We start from the raw sequence: 22737 nt of genomic DNA on the forward strand, positions 1-22737 counted from the left end.
CCTGAGGGATACACAGAAGATAAGAAATGTGTATGGGAATGGGATGTTATTGGATTGTGGTCTTTAGGTAATTGATATGAAACATGAATTGATATCTAGTAACTGTGATCGTCATCTCTGTGATTATTGTAATCTTACTGATTGTATTCATCATTGCCATTGTCTTGGTTCAGAAACATCGTTCAACAAAACGAAAACGCCTAGAGAACTCTTTGATTCATGGAAATGAACCTAATGTGTAATTTGTTTCTTTGAGCAAGTGACGTTCAGATTTGTGAGTGCTATCAGATCTGAATCCAGCATTATGATACCATATATATGTCTGACAAAGACACTCATGTAGATTCTTGACCCAATTCAAATTTCTTGAGTTGTGGACTCATGCAACACTCTATGGCCAAATATAAAGGGGATTCGGCTCTATACAGAAATGATCTCCTTTCGTTATTCTAACTTGGATTAACAGAATGGTTCTAACAAAGATCTCCATATGTGGCGAGAGAACGCACTATTCTTGCAATCACAGAGATACAATACAATAACAGATTCCCGCGGTCTTAATGACTGATGAATTCTATTAGAACTAATCGTCTGTGTCATGATAAGGTATGGTTACAAATCGTTTATTCGTATGATGAAGGCAAGTTATTTTGTAATTCTTCTCTGCTGTTTCTGTTTAGCAGTTTCGGAGTACAGTTATACCGATAAATGTTATCGATTCAAAGGACCTGAAGAGAGTTTCTGTACGTTCTTTTTTCTTTATGTAACTTGACAGTCAGACCATACTATCAATTCTATTTTAATATGCATGGAATACCTCATAGTAGAGACTATATCGTCTTTCAAAGCCTGGGAAGCTCTCGTATTATGTCATGTTCGTACTACTATCAGTAATAATAACTATTCTACATGATCTCTAGTTATGTTCTCTCTGATTGCAGTAAAGTTGATGCAGGATATACATGCAAGAGTACATGCGAATCAGTATGGTTCAAAATCGAGAACAAAACCGAAGCGAAAACTTTTGTAGAGAAGTGTGATCCCATCTTTCAAAAGAAGTATGGTGACATAACGTGGGGTTTATTGAAAATAGTTAATTATAGGAAACATAATTGTAATATGACAATGGATCCCTTCTATATTATCAGACAGCAAATTGGCACAACAACTACAAGTACAATTGAGATGGGTACGAATTGAGTCCAGTTACTGAACAGTAGATGGAAAGGTTCCTATTGCACCTGAGGGATATGTAAAGGATAAGAAATGTGTATGGGAATGGGATGTTATTGGATTGTGGTCCTTAGGTAATTGATATGAAACGTGAATTGATACCTAGTAACTGTCATTATCGTTTCTGTGATTATTGTAATCTTACTGATTGTATTCATCATTGGTATCATCTTGGTTCAGAAACATCGTTCAACAAAACGAAAACGATTAGAGAATTGTTTGCTTCATAAACAGGAGTCTCATATTTCATTTGTTTCTTTGAGTAAAATATACATGTTATTCATATTATTTGAATTGAAACAAAGATGATTTGTTTGTGTTCTAATCATTGTTAACATAGAATTCTAATAGACTAATGTTCCTGCGTCATCATATTCAAATAAGAATCATTACTATTTAACTATGAAATCTCTTCTTTTTGTTATTGCTTGCTGTTTCTGTTTAGCAGTTTCTAAATACAGTTATACTGATAAGTGTTATCGATTTGGAGTAGCCATTGATAAAAGCCGTTTGGTTCAATTCGTTGGATAATTACATAGATGACTTCTATTATCAAATCTATGTTAATAAGAAGGGAATTCCTCATAGCAGAGATGAAATCATCGTGGAGAGGCCTTATGGTAGGAATTGCAGTATGTATTCTTATTATTATCAGTAATACTGTTAACTGATATTTACACATAGTTATGTTCTCTCTAATTGCAGTAAAGTTGAGACAGGATATAGATGTAAAAATACATGCGAATCAGTTTGGTTCAAAATCGATAACAAAACTGAAGCGAAACTCTATGCTGATAAATGTGATCCCATCTTTCAAAAGAAGTATGCTGATGTGACGTGAGACTTGTAGAGAACAATAACTGTTTAGGAAGCATCATTGTAATATGACTACGGATCCTTTCTATTATGTAAAGGAACAAATCGGCAGAACATCCACTGAAACAATTGAGATGGGTACGAATTGAATCTCAGTCACTAAAACATAGAGGGAAAAGTTCCTATCGTTCCCAATAGATTCACAAAGGATAAGAAATGTGTATGGGAATGGGATGTCATCGGATTATGGTCCTTAGGTACTTGAAATGAAATGAGTTTTAGTCTTTAGTAAGTGTGATCGTCTTTTCTGTGATTATTGTAATTGCTCTCATTGTATTTCTCATTGGTATCATATTGGTTCAGAAACATCGTTCAACCAAACGAAAACGACTAGAGAATTCCTTAATTCGTAATAATGAGAATAGCATTTCATTTGTTTCTTTAAAACAGATTACAACTTGTTTAGTCTATCCAAAGTCTTCTTCATAATCTCAGAACGCTGTGTTTCCCTAGAATCAAAACCCAATCCTCCTCTTCGATGGCCCACAGTACCTGGCAATGGAACAGACGAATCCTCGTCTTGATGCTTTTTTAACCAACCGTCTTTGGCTAATAGCATCTGACCAACAGAAGGACCAGGTGCTGCTGAAGGAATAACAGAAGGTGGTTCTATAAATCCTGGAACAGTACTCTCAGTGGTTGCAAGAACTGAAGTGTATGAAACTGGTTGAATTGCAGGCTTGTTCGGATTACTAATGGCTGTACTACCAACCTTTCTCCTTCGTTCTTCTGCTCTATCCTTGTACTAATGATTATAGGATTCAATCATTTCTACATCCACCGATGGATCCTTATGATACTTTTCCCATTCATGGAGTTGTCTCTATGATCAATATCCAATCTATAGTTCACCCTATGGAGTCGAGACTCAGAAACATGCCTTTTGAATTGTGCTTCATCACGGAATTGTCGACCACAAATCTATCCTTATACTCGATTCACAATGATACGAAACAGGCAGGTGCACCGTTTCTAGTATGACCAGAGATCCGTTCAATTTGAGCTAATGAAGGAATAAACACTTCTTCCTTCTTTTCCATTCGCTTCTGTAGTACCTTTGTCTTCACTTCCATCGTAATAGCTTGTCCAGGACGCAATTGTTCACCTTCCACTTGAACAGATGATCGTTCCGTTTGAGGTTCTTCAGGTTGAGGAGGTAGAAGTTTGTCCAATGGAGTCGTGAATTTGATTTCCAGTTTGGCTGGAGTTGGTGTTGATTGGACTGTTGTAGGCGTAAACTGGAAATTCGTTGGGGTAGAGATCAGAGGCACTTTTTCCTCCTTCACAGGTTCAGGTGAATGCTTTGGTGGAATATGATAAGGTTTGGAAGGAGGAAAGGGGATGAATGGTATTAACTGATCATCTTTTCGTGTGTAGTAAGTACCAGTAATCGAATCAAGGTACTACAAGTGACACACTCTGTAGAGTCCTACCATCTGCTGAATGGAACAGAAGTAAAACTGTGAATTAGCTTCATACCAATATCCTGAAGCAGGGTCCAATGAATAACTATCTCATATTTGTTAAGAAATCATACCTCTCTTGTTGAAATGCTCGAGGAAATGGCCGTCCATCAGGAAGCTTCTCGTTAACTGGAGTCAATACTTCTTTCTGTAAAGGGAGGCGAGCTTGACTGGTTTTATCAAGAAGCGTTTGCTGAATGGCTTGAGACTCTTGATATGAAGGAAGTAAAATCGTTTGATAAGGGAGATACGAAGGGAATGAGTAGGTAGGCATGTAATAGGAAACAGGCTGAGGTACTGATGACATGGTGGGTTGTGGATGGATCATTGAATGTTGAACCTCTCTAAAATAAGACTATGATAATATGAGTACCGAATACAATATGGATTTGCATATCCAATGGTAACCTGATAACCATGAACACTGATATACCCATGCATGTTCACAATTTGCATAGCTCCTTCGATAGTCTCAAATTCAACGACACCATATCCACGGGAGAGTTTACTATAACTATCATGAAAAATATAGGCTGATTTGGTTGGAGCACAGTTATTAAACGACATCATAATCTAGATCTGATTGGAGGTTAACGTACTCACATCTGTCTCTGTTGCTGACAAGCACAGACACTTAATAAGTACAAAAACAGTGGGGGTTTTGGAGAATTCAAATAAGGCGCGATCTATATCGAGTGATTGTTCATTTCGAGTATTTTTGCATCCTTTACATTCCGAATGTCGATATGAATTAATTCCAAAACACTATATGACAATGGATGTCTGAAAATACTCGTTCACACACCCAATCATTTTTTCGATCCTGTCTTTGCTCTTTAGATGCATATTCAATGGTACATGACTGACCAAACAGAACTAAAGCTGGCCCAGTGCCGAATCCAGAACTCGATGCTATTGATCACCAGAATAACGCATAGGAAAACGATATTTCGTAATCACATTGGATGCATCCACAATCGAAGGAAACGAACAGAAGGCATATCCGCGATTTCTTCCCTTCTCCTACAGTTAAGGACCTACACAATGTCTACTTTATCAAATACCATCCGAACCGTCTTAATGCGATCTTCCCTTAATGCTTCCCAAATCTACACTTAAAACAGAAACAATTATATACCATCGCCTCTGTAACTTCGTAGTTGAGATTTCGTAGATAGAGAACGTTCGTTGGATTCTTTGGTTGTACCTTTCCTATTCGATCTCGATCTACTGATGATCTGTTATCATTCCACTTGGAATCCGTAGTTTCAACAATATTTGTCGCTGGAACGGAGAAATCACGACTTCGTTCTCGATAATCACTTCTACTTATTATGGTCCACCATGGCAAATGCCTTGAGTAATCTGAAGACCGAGAATCACCATGACGAGAATCATGTCTATCTCTTGAGTCACGACTTCTGCTGTGATGGTGTCGATCCTCACCATGACGGCCCATTTGCGTACGTCGATTTCAGGGTGTCTTATGACAGTTTATGAGGGTTTTGTTTGTTCAATAGTTTTCTTAAGAGTCGAATTATGAGTTGGAATCAACATTTATCGACTCTTACCAACTACTTTGAAAGTACTTTCACCGTATAAGTGTAATTCCTAGGAACGTGTCTAGCATCTTTTGAAACCCTCGATATCTCTCTGATTCACGATTTTATTCAGGATGGAACTACTATTGAATTGCTCCTAGCCTTTGCTAACGGAGAAGTCCATGCTATCGCTATTCAGGTTGTTATTGATGCTCAAAGTAGAACATGACTGTTATAAATGATTCCGCATAGATAATTGCGCATTGTTGCAGATTCTTCCTGCTTCTGACTTGGTTCGACCAATTATTCAGTGTGCTTTGTTTATCAATAAATCTAAAGGCTGTCTATCGGTTGATCAACGTTTGGGGTCTCAAATATGTGTAGTTAACTTAACCCATGACGATCTTATCGATTACACCGAGTATATGTCATTTTTAGAATTGACTATCTAGAGAAAAGGCAGATTCACAAGAATATGACAATCAGTCGGTCGATCCTGTGATCATTATGCGTTCTTACTTGAAATCCACATTAAATCCATTACTTGGATCTCTTCATAACCGAAACGATAACTCAGAATCATCAATTTTGAAGCGAGTTGCTGATTTGGATATGGCTCTTGTCCACTATGAGCAGAACCTTGACATTCCTGAGGTTCACTTAGTATATACACCTCTTCTGACAGAGGCAGCAGACCGATGTCGAGCTGCTGGACGTTTATTGACATCCACAGAACTAGGATGGGGAGAGAAACCCTCTTCCGATCTCTTAAATGGCTTTCTATCGATCAAAGGGCAATGGGCCCATGAAATACACAAACTTATCAGTCACACACGAGAGTTGAATCAAGGAACTACGATTCAAGAGATCAACTACTGGTCTGTACTACGTTCTTCTCTTGAAACTATCAGCCATGAGCTGGAGTCGTATGAAGTTCAGCTTCTCTTCTCTATCTTGAAAGACAATAACCTTGTGGTGTCTGCAGGAACATTTGAAGCCACAACTGGTCTACGTAGTCGATTGGAAGAGGCTGTGAGTAATGAGGAGTGGTTGAGTGGTCTTCCAATGAACAGTCTTTTGGCATGTAATGATTTCTCTCAAATGGAGATTGTGATTGAGAAGATTTTCACTCAGTTGAAGCGAGTAAAGAATGTGAAGGGATATCCTGTTTCTCGTACTGTAGATCTCGTGAATAGCATCAACAAGGATGTCCTTAAGCAGTGTATTACCATACTCAACGCATCCCACGCAATGCAGGAGGATTATGACGTTTTCTCCACATTAATTGGAGGGTGTTTGAGTGTGTTGAAACAGTGGGATAACCAGACAATTCCATTCTGGAGTTTTCTTCGTTCTAATAGTAAGATGGGACCAAAAACAGGAAACAAGCCTGTCAACTCCATTTCGATCCGATTTATTGACTTGCTTATTCCTCTAAAAGAACGATTAGAAATGATTCAGGCCTTCCGAAGCAATCATGAACGCTTTCTGGTAATTCTTCAGCAGATGTGTAAGACTGTCGAAGACAAGGCTCTGGTTAATCTAGTGCAAAGTGCCTATGAGCCATTTCGTCGTGTAGTTATTAGTGATTTGAGTGAGTCTGCTGCATCTGAATGGGTCTATTTGACCAAAGAGTATAATCGTGTTGTGGACCAGGTTGATCAGTCCATTGTTGAGACTATTCGAACACAATTGAGTGGAGTATCTTCAACTGAACAAATGTTTACTATCTTCCGTCGATTCACCAAGCTGTTCTTTCGACCTCATATTCAAGGTTTGTTTCTTTCTTTCGAATGATAATTAGCTTCCATTCAGCAGTATCAGTCAGGTTTATTGGATCAAGTCCGCAAGGATCTGGAACAATTGAATGATATGCTTCTTGGTGTCTCCTATCCTGATAGTGAAGCTGCTCGTCTTGCCCAATTGTATGATATTCCCAAGGTTGCAGGTGCTGTTATCTGGTCTCGTCAAATCGAGCATCAAGTGGATAAGCATCTTGAACGAGTGGAGATCCTACTGGGACCTGATTGGGAAAAGAACCAAGAAGGACGACGTTTGCGTCAATTGAGTGATTTACTGAAGAGTCGATTGGATGCCTCCTCTCAAGTAGACCGTTGGATTGAAAGTATCAAGAACACAATTGCTCGAGAGCCCTTCTCGTTACCAATCTTCACAATCACGAATAATCCAGCTACAGGCTATACATTAAGTCTAAACTATGATGAGGAGTATATGAGTCTCTTCAAGAATGTTCGTACATTGAATTGGTTGGGGTTCCGTCCTCCAGTGACAATTCGTGTTGCCAGTGATATTGTGAAGACATATTATTCAAGGGCTGTGAGTATTCGGAGTTCATTAAGATCTTATTTACGATTGGTTCAGCAAACAGATAAACAGGTCTTGGAGTTGGCTACTGAATCTCATCAAGCTGTACGGAATTTGATTGGACAAGCAATTCGAGATCATATGACGTGGCAAAGTCAAAAACTGAAGGATTTCACCTCTTCGTTTACCAATGCTGTGTTTACAATGCAAGATCGTGTTCATGAGATAGCTAAGCAAGTTGATTTGTTGAATTCCTATAAGCTGGATCTTCAGCGTTGTCCTTATGATAATGTTACGTTTGTTCAGATTATGACACAGTTGCAGGGAGTGCTGGATGAATTGACAAACTTGAAGTGCAGTAATATGGACTTTTTTATCAGTTCTGTGGATGAAGAGATTGAATCCATCTTAGCAGAACGTATGAATGGAGCATTGAAGACTTGGCTCATTGCTTTCAAGCGACGTCAACGAGAGGAGACTTGTGATGCTATCCGTGAAGAGGATTTGATTGCAGAAGAGCGAGAATCTGTTTCTGAGATAAGTGTTTATGATGGTGTGATGAGTGTTACATGTGAACATCATATGAAAGTGATTAATCATTCACTTGTATTGTCTCCACCTACTGCAGATACCAAGAAGAAATGGATCGATTCCCTTCTCTTTGTGATCAGTACTGTTACAACTCTTTCTCGTCCCAAGCATCTCAGTGACTTATTTGTATCGATCACTAACTCTACAGAGGATCGAACATATTCAACACTTACTGCTCAAGTTCAACGAGAGTTGTTGATGGAAGGATTCAGTGTTATCGAGCAACTCACTGGAAGTCTCCGCAAGTGTGTGAATGCTTGGACTAGCAACCAAGCCATATGGCGTTTGAATACACATGATATTACGGAGAAGCTTGGGAACAATGTTCAGTTGTGGCAGACTCTCTTAGTATCGCTTATGAATTCTAAGGCTGATCTCGAGAATGAGAGTACGGATCGATTAATTGGTTGTGTGCGTGTGAGTCTTGAGGAGATGCAATCTTCGCTGCTCTCTCGTTATGATGCTCTTCATAAGGAACTCCTTGGTGCTTTTGCCTCTCTTGTTCAAGAACAATCCACTGCTTTCATTCAACAACTTCATGAAGCACGAGATCTTCTTGAGAAATTCTCTGTGAACACTTCAACTCATGAGGCGATTAACTTGATACTGGTCTCTCGTGATGTCGCTCATAGTCTGCCTCTCTGGAAACAACAGCGTGATTCTCTGATTGCATCCCAAGATCTATTAACGAAACAGGAATACGTCTATCCTGCTGGATGGGTGTTTGTGGATCAGATTGAGAATGATTGGGAGAGTGTGAAGCAGATCCTCTCGCGTCGTCAAGATAGTATCAAGGCCTCTCAAGAGCAGTTGAAGAAGAACATTCTGGCCGAAGATGCGAAGATCTCCCATTCAATTGCAGATCTCACGCATCTGTGGGAGCAGAAAAAGCCTCTTGACGGCAGCCTGTCCGTAAAGGATGCATTGAGTCTGCTTGATGAATTCCAGAGCAAGATGGAGTCACTGGTAGGCAAGTGGGAGAAGGTGAACAAGGGACGTGATGCTCTGGGATTGGATGTCCGTCTCCAGAATCCACTCGAGTTGCTGCAGACGGAGCTTTTGGGACTGAAAGAGGCTTGGACAGCAGTAGACGAGTTCTGGAAGCGGATGGATGTCGTGGGTGAAACCTTGTGGTCTGCAGTTGATCCAAAGAAGATGAATCAGGAGTTGGGTGTCATTGAGAAGGATCTTGAAAGCGTTAACTCCCGTGTGAGGCAATACGGATGTTTCACGCAACTCCAGGCAACACTGCGGTCCCACCGAAAGGATTTCCGTCTGTTACAGGAGCTCAAGGACTCAACTCTGAAGGAACGTCATTGGGTTACTCTACTTTCGATTTTGGGAGTGACAACACCATTCGAGTTCCTTCGTATCAAGGATTTCTGGACTCCTGCGTTTAAGACACAAGAGGTGAAGATTCGTGAAGTATTGAATGTGTCGCAAGGAGAATTGGCTCTTGAAGAGTTCCTAAAACAGCTCCGCGAGTTCTGGGGCAGTTATCAGCTGGAACTTGTCACATATCAACAGCGCTGTAAGCTTATTCGTGGCTGGGAAACTCTCTTTGGGAAGCTGGATGAACACATCTCTGCTCTCACTTCGATGAAGCAATCGCCTTATTTCAAGGTTTTCGCTGAGGAGGCTTTGTCATGGGAAACAAAGATCACTCACATGCGTGTACTGTTTGATACGTGGATTGATGTCCAACGACGATGGGTGTATTTGGAAGGTATTTTCTTAGGAGGTGCTGACATCATCCAACAGTTACCACAAGATTACAATCGGTTCAAGACAATTGATACAGATTTCATTGGTCTGATGAGAAGAGTTGCAGCTCAGCCTCGAGTCCTTGACGTGTATAATCTGCCAAACATTCAGCGTACCCTCGAAAGACTCTCCCAGCAGCTAAACAAGATCCAGAAGGCTCTCGGTGAATTCCTGGAGAAGCAACGTCAACTCTTCTCTCGTTTCTATTTCGTTGGAGATGAAGACTTGCTTGAGATTCTTGGAAACAGCAAAGATCCTGTGAAGGTCCAGCGTCATCTCAATAAGATGTTTGCTGGAATCAATGCCTTGGAATCAGAACCAATCAGTGATCATGGATGTCGATTGACTGCAATGGTAAGCAAAGAAGGTGAAGTGGTTCCATTGGTGAAACCTGTGGAAATCACGGAGGATTCTTCTGTGGTATCATGGCTCTCGTGTGTGGAAACCGTTATGCAGGAGACTCTGGCATTACTGCTCCAACAGGCTGTTACAGCCAATCTCTCTCTTAATATCCAGTCTCCTGAATTTGTGGAATGGATAAAGTCATATCCTTCTCAGATTATCATTCTTTCAACCCAAGTGGTTTGGTGTAAGCGTGTGGAGACGAGTCTTCAGTCATCTCATTGTTCCCAATTGCTTGCCGATGTGATCAAGAGCCTGGATGAGGTGCTTCAGATTCTAGCAGGGTTGGTAGCTCATCCACTTCCAACTGATGTGCGTAAGAAGTATGAACAGTTGATCACTGAATATGTGTATGAGAAAGGAACCACTGAGACTCTTCTCCAGAATGATGTTCACAATCCATCAGACTTTAAGTGGCAAGGAAGACTGCGTGCATATTACAATGATGAAGAACCAGAATTGCTCAAGAAGCTTACAATTTGTATTGCTGATGCTTCGTTTTATTATGGCTACGAGTATTTGGGTGTTTGTGAGCGACTCGTACAGACTCCTCTCACAGATCGATGTTTCTTAACTCTTACACAAGCCTTAACTATGGGTCTGGGAGGAAATCCATTTGGTCCTGCGGGAACAGGCAAGACAGAGTCGGTGAAGATGTTGGCGTCGCTTCTCGGTCGTTTCTGCCTTGTCTTCAATTGTGATGAAGCATTTGATTTCCAAGCAATGGGTCGTATCTTCCGTGGTTTGTGCCAAGTTGGTGCCTGGGGATGTTTTGATGAGTTCAATCGACTGGAAGAGCGCATTCTGTCAGCTGTTTCTCAACAAATTTGGACCATTCAGACCGGTCTACGTGACCAGAAGAAAGAAATCCGTCTGCTAGATCAGCCTGTAGCTCTTCATCCCAATGTTGGTATCTTCGTGACCATGAATCTTGGTTATGCGGGTCGTAGCAATCTTCCTGATAACTTGAAGCAACTATTCCGAAGTATTGCTATGATCCAACCGGATTGGGAGACAATTGCTCAAGTGATGCTGTTCTCTCAAGGATTCTGCTCTTCAGAAGAACTTGCTGGCAAAATTGTTCTTCTATTCTCGCTCTGTCACGATCAGTTGTCGGCGCAGGCGCACTATGACTTTGGATTGCGTGCCTTGAAGAGTGTTGTAGTGAGTGCTGGAAACTTAAAACGCAGTGAATATGAAAAGAACCAACAGAATGAGTTGTTATCTCTTTCTACTTCCCAAGAGGCGGAATTCGAACGTGATGTGTTGTTACGAAGTGTATGTGATACTGTGGTTCCTAAGTTGGTTGCCGAGGATCTTCCTCTACTCCAGTCTCTACTTAGTAGTGTCTTCACAGGTGCTTCTGTGAAGCAGATTGAAGCATTACAGCTTCGAGCAATGCTAAAGGAAGTATGCCAAGCTCATAATCTACGTCCTACAGACAGCTTCATTGAAAAAGCTCTTCAGTTGTATCAAGTTCAAGAGATTCGTCATGGTGTGATGTTAGTAGGTCCTTCAGGCAGTGGCAAGTCATCAATTCTTCGTTGTCTGTTGGAAGCTATGGAGCGATTGGATGGCCAGCAAGGAAGTATTTACACAATTGATCCGAAAGCTATTACGAAGGAACAGCTCTTTGGTTCTCTTGACAATACGACTACTGAGTGGACAGATGGAATTTTCACTCGCATTATTCGTCAGATTTATAATGATGTCCGTGGTGAGAGTTCTCGAAGACATTGGATTGTGTTTGATGGGGATGTAGATCCAGAATGGGCAGAGAATCTGAACTCAGTATTGGATGACAACAAATTGTTGACACTACCAACAGGTGACCGTCTTTTGTTGCCTACAAATGTTCGTATTCTATTTGAGGTTGAGAACCTTCGATATGCCACACCTGCTTCTGTCAGTCGTTGTGGTACTGTATGGTTCAGTCAAGATACGGTTACTCCTGCAGATATGTTTGCTCATACTCTCATGCAGTTGCGCACAGAGCCAATCTCTCATGAAATCAATACAACACATCTTCTGGAGTTGCAGAATGCTATTGCTGATCTTGTGGCTCCATTTGCTGAAGAGCATGGTCTGTTGGAACAATGTGTGGTTTGGTCTCTTTCACATGATCATATCATGGAGACAACAGTTCCTCAGTTGATTGGAAGCTTCTCAAGTCTGTTACAGCAAATGGTTCTGGATGTATTGGATTACAACATGGAACATCTCGAGGCTCCGATGACTGGAGATCACTTCAGTTCCTTCGTGATTAACTCGATGTTAGAAGCTGCTTTGTGGGGTTTCGGTGGGTCGTTATTGGGAAAAGATATGCTGGAATTGTGTGATATGATTCGTGCTTCCTCGATGATTGGCCTGCCCGCTCAGAATGCTCCTCTTACAAACTTTTATGTGGATATTCGAGATGGTCAGTGGTATGAATGGCAGAAATGTGTACCCAAGGTCGAGATAGATATGAAGACTGTTTTGGATACTTCAGTAGTGATTCCTACGGTGGATACTATTCGCAATCAGCATATCATGAGAGCCTATCTCAATACACGTCGACCTGTCATTCTATGTGGTCCACCTGGTTCTGGAAAGACAATGACGCTTTCAGACTCTCTGAAGACGATGCCTGGCTTCGATGTGGTGTCTGTGAACTTCAGTAGTAGTACGCAGCCATCATTAGTTCTCAAGATTTTCGATCAATATGGATGTTATCAAAAGACTCCAAATGGTCTGGTTCTCCATCCTGCCAATCCTGATAAGTGGTTGATTGTGTTCTGTGATGAGGTGAATCTTCCTGAGGAAGATCAGTATGGAACCCAGCATGTGATAAGTTTCTTACGTCAGATTGTTGAACAACGAGGTTTCTGGAGTCCACGGGAACGTGTGTGGGTTGAAGTTCAGAATATCCAATTTGTGGCTGCTTGTAATCCTCCTACTGACCCAGGGCGTATTCCTCTCTCCACTCGTTTCCTCTCTCATGCTCCTGTTCTCTTTGTCGATTATCCAGAGAAGCAATCTCTCTTACAAATCTATTCTACCTTCAATCGTGCCTTACTCCAGAGTAAGCCTTCTGTTGCGGGTATGAGTGGTCCTCTCACACAAGCTATGGTTGGTTTCTATGAAGAGAATAAACAGCACTTCCTCCTTGAACAACAGCCTCAGTATGTCTATTCACCTCGTGAGCTGTCACGATGGATGCGAGCACTGCATTCAGCCTTTACTGACTTCAAGGATGTTCATCCTAACGATTTCATCCGTTTGGTGGCTCATGAAGGATTGCGCTTGTTCTGCGATCGATTAGTAACAAATGAGGAGAAGACCTGGTGCCAACAGACTCTGGATCGTGTGTTCACATCCACGTTCTCCATATCAGATCTCACAGTCTTGCAACGACCAATTCTCTTCTCACGTTGGGTGGATGGTTGTTATCAGTCTGTGGATCGTGATTCCCTGCGTAAGTATTTGGAGTCCCGTCTTCGTGTATTCAATGAAGAAGAACTGAATGTCCCTCTTGTCCTCTTTGATGATGTATTGGAGCATGTTCTGCGGATTGATCGAGTTCTTCGCCAATATCTTGGTCATCTCTTATTGGTGGGAGAGAGTGGAGCTGGCAAGACAGTATTGACTCGGTTTGTAGCTTGGATGAATGAGATGCAAGTATTCCAGATCAAAGTGAGTCGTCGCTACTCGTTGGATAACTTCGATGAGGATCTCCGTCAGGTGATGCGCATGGCTGGTGTGAATGGTCAGCCTGTATGTTTTATTTTTGATGAATCAAATATCTTATCAACTGGATTCTTGGAGCGAATGAATGCATTATTAGCGAATGGAGAGGTTCCTGGTTTGTATGAGGGTGATGAGATGTTGTCTCTCATCACTGCTTGTCGAGAGGTTGCCTTACAAGAAGGAGTAGTATTGGATTCAAGTGAAGAATTGTTTAAATGGTTTACGATTCGTGTCCAGCGTAATCTTCACGTTGTCTTCACAATGAATCCTGCCAATGGCGAATTCCGAGATCGTGCAGCTACATCTCCTGCTTTGTTCAATCGATGTGTAGTGGATTGGTTCGGTAGTTGGGGTCGAGATGCTCTGCTTCAAGTCTCCCAATTTTTCACACGGTCTCTGGATTTGGATGTGCCTTGTTCATTGTCTCCTCAGGCCCAGTCTCTGATTGCACAGGCATGGGGTTTGAAGGAATTACCAGCAAGTCAACATGTTGGTATGCGTGATAGTGTTACAGCAGCCATTCTCTTCATTCATCAGGGAGTAACGCAGTTTGATGCAGAGAAGACAGGAGAGAATCGATGTTACTGTTCACCTCGTGATTATATCGACTTTATCAATCAGTATGTGACATTATTCCAACAGAAACGAGAAGAATTGGAGGATCAGCGACATCATTTGCATGTTGGCTTGGAGAAGTTGCATGAGACCGAAGAACAAGTCCGTATTCTACGAGAACAGATTGCCCAGAAGAAGGTGGAGTTAGATAGGGCTAATGTGGCAGCACAGGAGAAGTTGAAACAGATTGTGGAGAAGAAAGAGCAGGCAACGAAGAGTCAAGAGATTTCTCTTCAGTTGGCCGAGGAATTGAAGACGAAATACAGTGAGATAGCTGAGAAGCGAGGTCGTGTGAATAAGGCAATTGGTGAAGTGGAACCATTACTGCGTGAAGCTAAGAATAGTGTCAAGCAAATCAACAAGGCCCAATTGAATGAAATGCGTGCAATGGTGAAGCCTCCCATTAATGTTCAGCTAACAATTCAGGCTGTTTGTTGCTTGCTGGGCGAAGAGTGTAGCACATGGAAAGACAGCATTAAGGCGATTCGCAAAGAAGATTTCATCAGTAGTATTGTGAACTTCAATACCTCGCAAATTACACATAAGATTGCTGAGGAAGTGAGTACTATTATGAGTACAAGGGATTTTACTTATGAAGCAGCGTATCGAAGTTCTCGAGCATGTGGTCCACTGTATATGTGGGTGAAGTCTCAACTGGCTTATGCTTCGATTATTCAACGTGTAAAGCCTTTGAATGATGAAATGGCCTTCTTAACGAAGAAGAGCGAAGAGTTAAGAGCTCAGCATGAAGAGTGTGTGGCAGCTGTCAATCGGTTGAATGAAGAAATTGAGGGATACTCGTCTGAATATGGCTTATTGACTCAGAAGTGTCAGCGTATATCTGAAGATATTCAGGTTGTTACTCAGAAGAGTGTTCGAAGTTGGAATCTTCTTGAATCCCTGGAATCAGAGCAAAGTCGATGGAAAGAATCATTAGAAGAGTTCAGTAAGCAGTTAGCATCTATGATTGGTGACTGTATTTTCGGAGCTTCATTTGTAACATATGGAGGTTTCTTTGATCAACATCATCGTATTCTTCTTGTTTCTGAATGGAAGCATTTGTTAGCAGAGCTTGAGATTCCATTCAATAATCATTTTGATGTTATATCGTATTTGTCAACCTCAAAAGATCGGTTAATTTGGCAAAGTAATGGATTGCCTTCTGACGAACTATGTACTCAAAATGCAATCATACTGAATCGATTTAATAGGTATCCATTGCTTGTCGATCCAAGTGGTCAAGGACTTCATTATCTGACAACAATGTATTCATCAAATCGTGTAATTAAAACGTCATTCCTTGACAAATCGTTCATGAAGCAACTTGAGAGTGCTTTGCGTTTTGGCAGTATTCTCTTAGTACAAGATGTGGAGAATGCAGATCCAGTACTGAATCCACTCCTAAATAAGGAATTCCATAAAGAAGGAGGAAGAACGTTGATTCGTATTGGAGATCAGGAAGTAGACTTTTCGCCTGCTTTCAAATTGTTCTTGAGTACTCGTGATTCAGTCCATCAATTCTCACCAGATCTCTGTTCTCGTGTGACATTTGTGAACTTCACAATGACTCCCTCATCATTACAGGATCAGTGTCTGAGTATCATTCTTGAAAAGGAAGCACCTGCTCTGTATCAGAAGCGAAATGATTTGCTTCAACTTCAAGGTGAGTTCCAGGCGAGACTTCGGGATCTGGAGGAACAACTGCTAGTGTCATTGAACAGTCTTCAAGGGAATATTTTGGATGATGATTCTGTGATGAACAATCTAGAACAATTAAAGAGAGAAGCCCGAACTATTAGTGAAGAAATTAAACAGAGTGATGAAGTGGTTTTGTCAATCGAAGAATCATCTCGAATCTATCAACCTCTTAGTGAAGCATGTGCTCAACTGTATTTTGTTATGGATTCATTACATCGTGTATCCTTCTTATATCGTTACAATTTACAATTCTTTTTGGATATCTTATATGACGTACTGAAAATTGTTCTTGATGCCCTTCTTACTCCTCGTCAACGAATGACAGCTCTTCTTATGGCTCTGTACCGAATGGTATATTCTCGAGTGAGTCGTGGTTTGACTCATCTTGATTCTCGAATTCTTGCTCTGCGAATGTGCCAATTGTATGTGCGTGGAACTCCAAATGAGCCTGATCCAGCTGAATTCCAGCTCTTACTCCGAGGTACACTTGTGAGAATTGACCCTTCTGCTGAGAAGTTTGTAACAGCTGTGTTTGGAGATGCATTAAGTGAGGAGCAAGAAGCTCAAGTAGAAATGCATTTGTCTCTAGAACACACAACAGCTCTCAAGAAGCATCTTCTTCAGAATGCGGCATTCTGGTGTAACGACTTCTTGACAGCTCCTCTTGAACAATTACTCTCTGTTGTCAACGATATTGGTGAGGTTGGCTGGTCTCAGCGACGTTCCTTGTGGCGATGGTTACTCTTAGTTAAGGAGTTGCGTCCTGAATTGCTTGTCTCAGCATCCGAAATGGTTGTCACGACACTCTGTGATCCAGACTTCTTTGCAGGTGAAGTCTATAATATGAAGGAACTTCTATTGGATGAAGTTCGATGTGATCAACCTGTTCTGTTGTGTAGCATGCCAGGTTATGATGCTAGCAAACGAGTTGAGCAGTTATACGTGGAATTACAGTCTCCATTAGAAACAGTTGCTATGGGTAACACTGAATCCTTTGTGGAAGCAGAACGCCTTATTATGGCTGCAGCTGCTCGAGGATCTGCTGTGCTTCTTCGCAATGTTCATCTTTGTCCTGAATGGCTTTCTACTCTGGAGAAGATGCTCTTTTCGCTACGTCCTCATGCTTCATTCAGACTACTAATGACCAGTGAGATTAATCCCAAACTTCCACCTTCCCTCTTACGATTGTGTTACACCCTTGTCTTTGAGACACCTACGGGTATTCGTGCTTCGTTAAAGCACTCTCTGAATAGTGTACCTGAAGAGGTAATGAATGCAAAACCAGTAGAACGTTGTCGTGTCTACTTCCTTCTCCTCTGGCTTCATGCTGTGGTGGAGGAACGTCTTCGATATGTGCCTGTTGGTTGGACGAAGGGATATGAGTTCAGTGAGACGGATCTGAAGTGTTCATTGATGGTACTGGATCGTTGGATTGCTACAGCTAGTCGAGGACTCTCTCATATGGATCCAGCAGCTTTGAATTGGGAAGCGATTCAATCTTTACTTGGTCAGTCTCTGTACGGAGGTCGTATTGATAGTCCATTTGATGACAAGCTTCTTCAATCACTTGTTCGTCGTTTCTTCGTGCGTAATGTGTTCGATGGTCGATTCCCGTTGGTTGAGAATGTGAATGCTGACGGAGTACGTGAAGTATTACTCTATGCTCCTGAAGGTACCACGAAGCAGGATTTTGAGACATGGGTAAACTCTCTTCCTGTCTATAATTCACCACTCTGGTTAGGATTACCTGCTACAGCTGAAGGTCGATTGTTATCAACTCAAGGGAGCTATATCTTACGTAGTCTCCTCCTGCTTCAAGACAGTGTGGATGTGGAGAAGGAGCTTCATGTCGATGCAGTTCCTTCTGAAGTTACAACCGCACCCTATTGGATGACAACTCTGGCTACTTCAGCAGAGAACTGGTTGCAGATGTTGCTTGTGGACATCCATCCGTTCTCCCTTACTGAGGAACAGTTGAAGAATCCTCTGAATCGATATCTGAATCGAGAAATCCAACTCCTTTGTCAACTTCAACGTCGTGTGGTTGATGATTTGAAAGGTGTTCTGGGTGTGTGTACAGGCAATATGAAGAGTACTCATCAGATTCGTCGATTGATGCGAGAACTGAGTGAAGATCAGATTCCAGAGGTCTGGTCAGGTTACTATGTCACTCCTCCTTCACAAAGTAGGGTTGGGAATATTGGATTGATGTGTAGTTTGTTCTTTGTGGGTCCAGGATTTCATTACTCGTTGTCAACACTTTGCTTCACTATCAACTCTCTCATTACAACAGATTCGAGTTGAAGGAATCTGGCTAGGAGGACTTATGCAGCCTGAAGCGTGTGTGACAGCTATGCGTCAATTAGTAGCACAGCAGAATACATGGCCATTAGATAAGGTGCGTTTAACACTTCGTCCGTTGACAACGGAACAGTATGAAGGAAGAGAAGCCTTGTTGGCAGAGAAGCAGAACTGTTTCCTGATTCATGGATTGATGTTGGAAGGTGCTGAATGGAGCAATAACGTACTGCAGCCATCAGAAGAGATTCGCTTCCCATTAGATGAAGTTGTATTTGAGTGGTCTTGTCTAGAGCATACAGATAGTGAGATGAGCGTACCGATGTACTTGAATGATACGCGTTCAGATCTTTTATGTGTGGTAGAGATGCGATTTACTGAGACTCTTCCCAAAGAGATGTGGAGTGAAAGAGCGGTGGCTTTGATTGCTTGGAGACAAGCATAATGGATGAATGTTTGTTTGAACATATTATTCTTGGAATGGAGCAAGAACAGGATTGGGTTGATATTACAGCGTTGGTGAAGGAAGCTGCAAGCGAATTGGAAGAAGGAATTTTCATCGCTGCTCCTGATTTCAACTATGAGGCGTCGATGCGTTCTATTGATATTACGGATCCGAAAATTGATACTGGTATCGATGCTATGAGTATTAAATCGGTAACCTATCAAGTATCACACAGTTTGGAGTATCTATAGAGTAATCATGAGTAGATCTTATTAATTGCTATTTATCGGATTCTGATCTCCTACGAGTTGCAGAAGCATTGTTTTCTTTCTTTTACGCTTGGTCAAAAGGAGAGTGTTTCAACCATTGCTTTCTCCAGGTTCTTTACATGCACGACGAAGTAAGGAATTATCTCAGACAGAAAATATCCGAAATCAATCCAGCATGTCCTACAGAGGAAGATAAGCGGCTTTGTGTGTTATATTCCATTCTTCAGTCATATGTCAAGTTGATTTTTATTATCAAAAGATCAATGTACTGCTCAGGAGTTCATGAAGTAGAAATGATGGATCTTTGCGATGTAGGCGGATGAGATGGATCTCTCGTTTGGGATTACGGAAGAATCAGAAACAATACAATTTGATCCAGTTGATTCCTTTCTTGCAACAAAGAATACTTCCATTGAACAATTAAAACTTCATTTCCTGTTTGTCCGTCGACTCACCGTCTTATTTGACAATATTATCTCAGGAACCAAGGAGTCGCTCTCGCATGTTCAAGCTCAGCTAATGCAATTCTCCACTACTTTGACTAATCTTGTTAATATTCAAGTATTCAGTCATCTATAGAGGACCCATTATGAGAAGGATGTCTCCATTACAAGTTGTGACTTTATTGACGAACGTTACACGAAATTCTCTCCTACAAATGCTCCATCTCGTAATCCTCCACTCGTTCCACTCCATAAAGTTGAGTTTGATTCTTGTGATGATTTCCAGATTCTTGATGATTTGAAGGAGGAAGTTGTACTGATAACAGACTACTCGAAATTGCTCACATCTCGTTGTGACTTACTGCTCCTTATCCGAGAATTGCCAGTATTATCCCTATATTCGTTGATTCCATATTTTCGCTCATTTCTTTATCTCTGTTTCATTGCTACTTATCCAGTCCAGAAGGATCAACTCGATCTCTTGAGTCGAAGTGAACACATCGATCTTACTGTTCTTCGATCCAAAGCTTTCGGACCATTACTCGACGCATTATCTTCTGCATGAAATCGATATGAATATGACAACTAGAATGTAACTTCTCTGATTCAGAGCCTTCTTTTCACCTCATGTGGAATTCATCGCAAAATCTCATTTCTCATCAAATCATGGATTGATTTATCTTCTACTGTAAGCCTTATGAAATGAATTTCATCTAGTTACTTGAAATTACGAAGACAAAGAAAAAGGATAATGGTGATGATTTCAGTCAAGATGAAATACACAAGCTAACGTACTTCCCCTATTTAGTTGCATTTTATTTGGGAGTATTGAGTGTTCATTATGAGATTCTACTTGGAATTGTCTCGAAAACAGAGTTGGCAATGACATTGTGGTTCTTGGATAACATGATTCAACAGTGCAAGGAATGGGAAACCAAATATATTACTTGTAAGAAAAAGAATTGTGTGAAGAATAGTGCCTGTTTCTGACAAGACGAAAACAAAGGGTAAATCGAAGAAAGCACCAAAAACTCGCCAATTAGCTGTCACACCTCTAATCACGGGTTACTGGGACTTTTTCTTGTATTATGGTCGAGGTCTTCTATTTGTTTGTTTTTTGGGAGGATGTGATAATTAGATGATCATGGCTTGTATGAAGGTAAAGTTACTGAAACAAGGAAATCCAACGTTTGGATCCATGGATATCCTCTTTTCGCAGCGGATCAATACTGTGATTCAATCTGGTCTAATGCCAAGACCGCAGTATGATGATTTTATCCTTATCTTCAATAACGAGGAGTACTCCGCCGAAAAGCTCATAACTGGAAGTGTAATGTACATGAAACGCTGTCAAGAACTGATTGAATCACTAAGGAAAGATGCTTCTGTGGTATGCTCCACTTTCAATAGTGAGAACTGCAGAAGATATCAAAGAGTAAGATAGTGAGGAGCCTGAGAACTAGGCAACGTTGATGAATATTCTAGCTTCAAAGCAACTTGAAACTGCGATAAAAGATCCTTCAAAAGAATCTCAGTTGGAAGTGTCTATCGAGTTATCCACTACACTTTTGCCGACAATGAAGGTTATGAAACAATGAGGTTTGTTTGTTTGTTTGTTGGTACAATCCTCTTATGCCGATTCCACCAAAAGCTACAATCGTTTCTAGTTGTGGAAAGGCCCGATGTTTGTCATTCAACTCGGTCCAAACACCTTCGATTCTGCTTCAAACAAGAACTTGCTTTCAACCCTATCTGACACTTGGTATGCCTTGAGAACTGTGACTTGATATCCAAGATATGCTTCAAAAGCTTCCAGAAAAGCCTCTATTTTCGATTGCCATTGGTGACTTGTTGGCATCTTACTTTAATTCTAATCAATAGAAACCACTTTTCAAAGATCATCAAGGATTCAGGAAAAGGTATTAAGGACTTTACAGCTCTGAAGGAGTATTATGTCCATATCCAACTACGGAATGTGGAATCTTTCCCTGTATAACCTATTATCGTTTCCTAATATAGACTCCTAGAGCGACTGATGAGACAGTCGGAGTGAGTACAACTGAGGGAAACCGTGACGTTACTATTGATGACTATTTGGATATGATGAATTATCTTAGATGTGATTCCTTCGTCTCCTTCAATGATGAGGTCCAACTAAGTGTTGGAAAGAGACGTGGAAAGCAGAGTGTGTTTCGAAACAAGGACTGGCTTCAAAGACACGTTCAAAAGGCAGATGAGAGTCAAGGAGGAATCATTGCCAATATTCAAGTCACTGACAATACCCAGCTTTTAGACGAACAACTAGAGATCGTGAAGCAGAATGCGAATTCGATTCTTGGTATCAACATAGCTGGTTTGTATCTTGGTGAGAATAGCCAGCAGCGCAGTTCTCTTCTACAGTATGTTATCTCTTCAATTCCAGAAAACTTGGTTCGTTTTGTCACGGGTCCCAATACTCCATTCGAAGTATTGGAATCCATGCGTCAGGGAATCGATCTAACTGTTTGCTCGTATCCTATAGATCTTGCAGAAAAAGCATATCTCTCTTGGTAAGTGAGTGAAGAGATAGTGACATGTAGTTACTGGAATGGAGGTTCTGTGTATATTAATCGTATCAAATGAATAAGAGTGTTAATTATAGAGAAATCAAAGTTGAATCTGATGGATACGATCTATGAGAATGACAAGTCTCCACTGATGGAAAACTGTGATTGCTACGCTTGTAAGCACTTTACAAAGGGTTATTTGCATCATTTATTCAATTGTCATGAATTGTTGGGAGTGATCTTATTGTAAGTGAATGAAAGAAGAATAATGTTAAGAACTCAACACAATATTCATCATTTCATACAATTTATGTCCAATGCACGACAGAGCATTGCAACGAATGAGTTTGATAAATTTTATGAAGACTTCATGAAGAATTGTAGTGAATCGTCTCTTTGATGTGTTTGTTTCTATTCATCTTATTCATTAACAACAAACACACCACATCTAAATCCCCAACTCATTCTCCTGATTCGCCAGCTCTAACAACATCGCTTC

General features: G+C 41.0%; 4 protein-coding genes across 4 annotated transcripts; 3 read left to right on the forward strand and 1 right to left on the reverse strand.

Moving 5' to 3' along the window:
• Window positions 1-2500: 2500 nt before the first annotated feature.
• JH06_1714 (hypothetical protein) lies at window positions 2501-4958 on the reverse strand (the record flags this gene model as incomplete). The annotated part of the gene is made up of 13 exons (XM_014672340.1): window positions 2501-2854; window positions 2885-2932; window positions 2962-3030; window positions 3060-3512; window positions 3543-3618; window positions 3647-3916; window positions 3946-4145; window positions 4176-4337; window positions 4366-4484; window positions 4517-4595; window positions 4625-4681; window positions 4711-4883; window positions 4916-4958. The coding sequence occupies 13 exons, from the start codon at window positions 4956-4958 to the stop codon at window positions 2501-2503; spliced, it is 2103 nt and encodes a 700-aa protein (XP_014527826.1).
• A 61-nt stretch (window positions 4959-5019) lies between these two features.
• JH06_1715 (cytoplasmic dynein 1 heavy chain 1) lies at window positions 5020-18980 on the forward strand (the record flags this gene model as incomplete). The annotated part of the gene is made up of 7 exons (XM_014672341.1): window positions 5020-5051; window positions 5093-5157; window positions 5188-5331; window positions 5366-5534; window positions 5566-6887; window positions 6918-18422; window positions 18454-18980. The coding sequence occupies 7 exons, from the start codon at window positions 5020-5022 to the stop codon at window positions 18978-18980; spliced, it is 13764 nt and encodes a 4587-aa protein (XP_014527827.1).
• Window positions 18981-19015: 35 nt separating this feature from the next.
• On the forward strand, window positions 19016-21290 carry JH06_1716 (hypothetical protein; the record flags this gene model as incomplete). Its single annotated transcript, XM_014672342.1, has 10 exons — window positions 19016-19204; window positions 19247-19359; window positions 19398-19536; window positions 19565-19810; window positions 19847-20203; window positions 20282-20380; window positions 20410-20641; window positions 20670-20800; window positions 20831-21127; window positions 21156-21290. 10 exons carry the CDS (start codon window positions 19016-19018, stop codon window positions 21288-21290), a joined length of 1938 nt encoding a protein of 645 aa, XP_014527828.1.
• A 199-nt stretch (window positions 21291-21489) lies between these two features.
• Window positions 21490-22314, forward strand: JH06_1717 (queuine tRNA-ribosyltransferase subunit; the record flags this gene model as incomplete). Its single annotated transcript, XM_014672343.1, has 4 exons — window positions 21490-21542; window positions 21574-21682; window positions 21712-22241; window positions 22272-22314. 4 exons carry the CDS (start codon window positions 21490-21492, stop codon window positions 22312-22314), a joined length of 735 nt encoding a protein of 244 aa, XP_014527829.1.
• Window positions 22315-22737: the final 423 nt, after the last annotated feature.

Source organism: Blastocystis sp. subtype 4 (assembly GCF_000743755.1).
Source record: "Blastocystis sp. subtype 4 strain WR1 chromosome Unknown seqid_0098, whole genome shotgun sequence".
NCBI lineage: Eukaryota > Bigyra > Opalinata > Blastocystidae > Blastocystis > Blastocystis sp. subtype 4.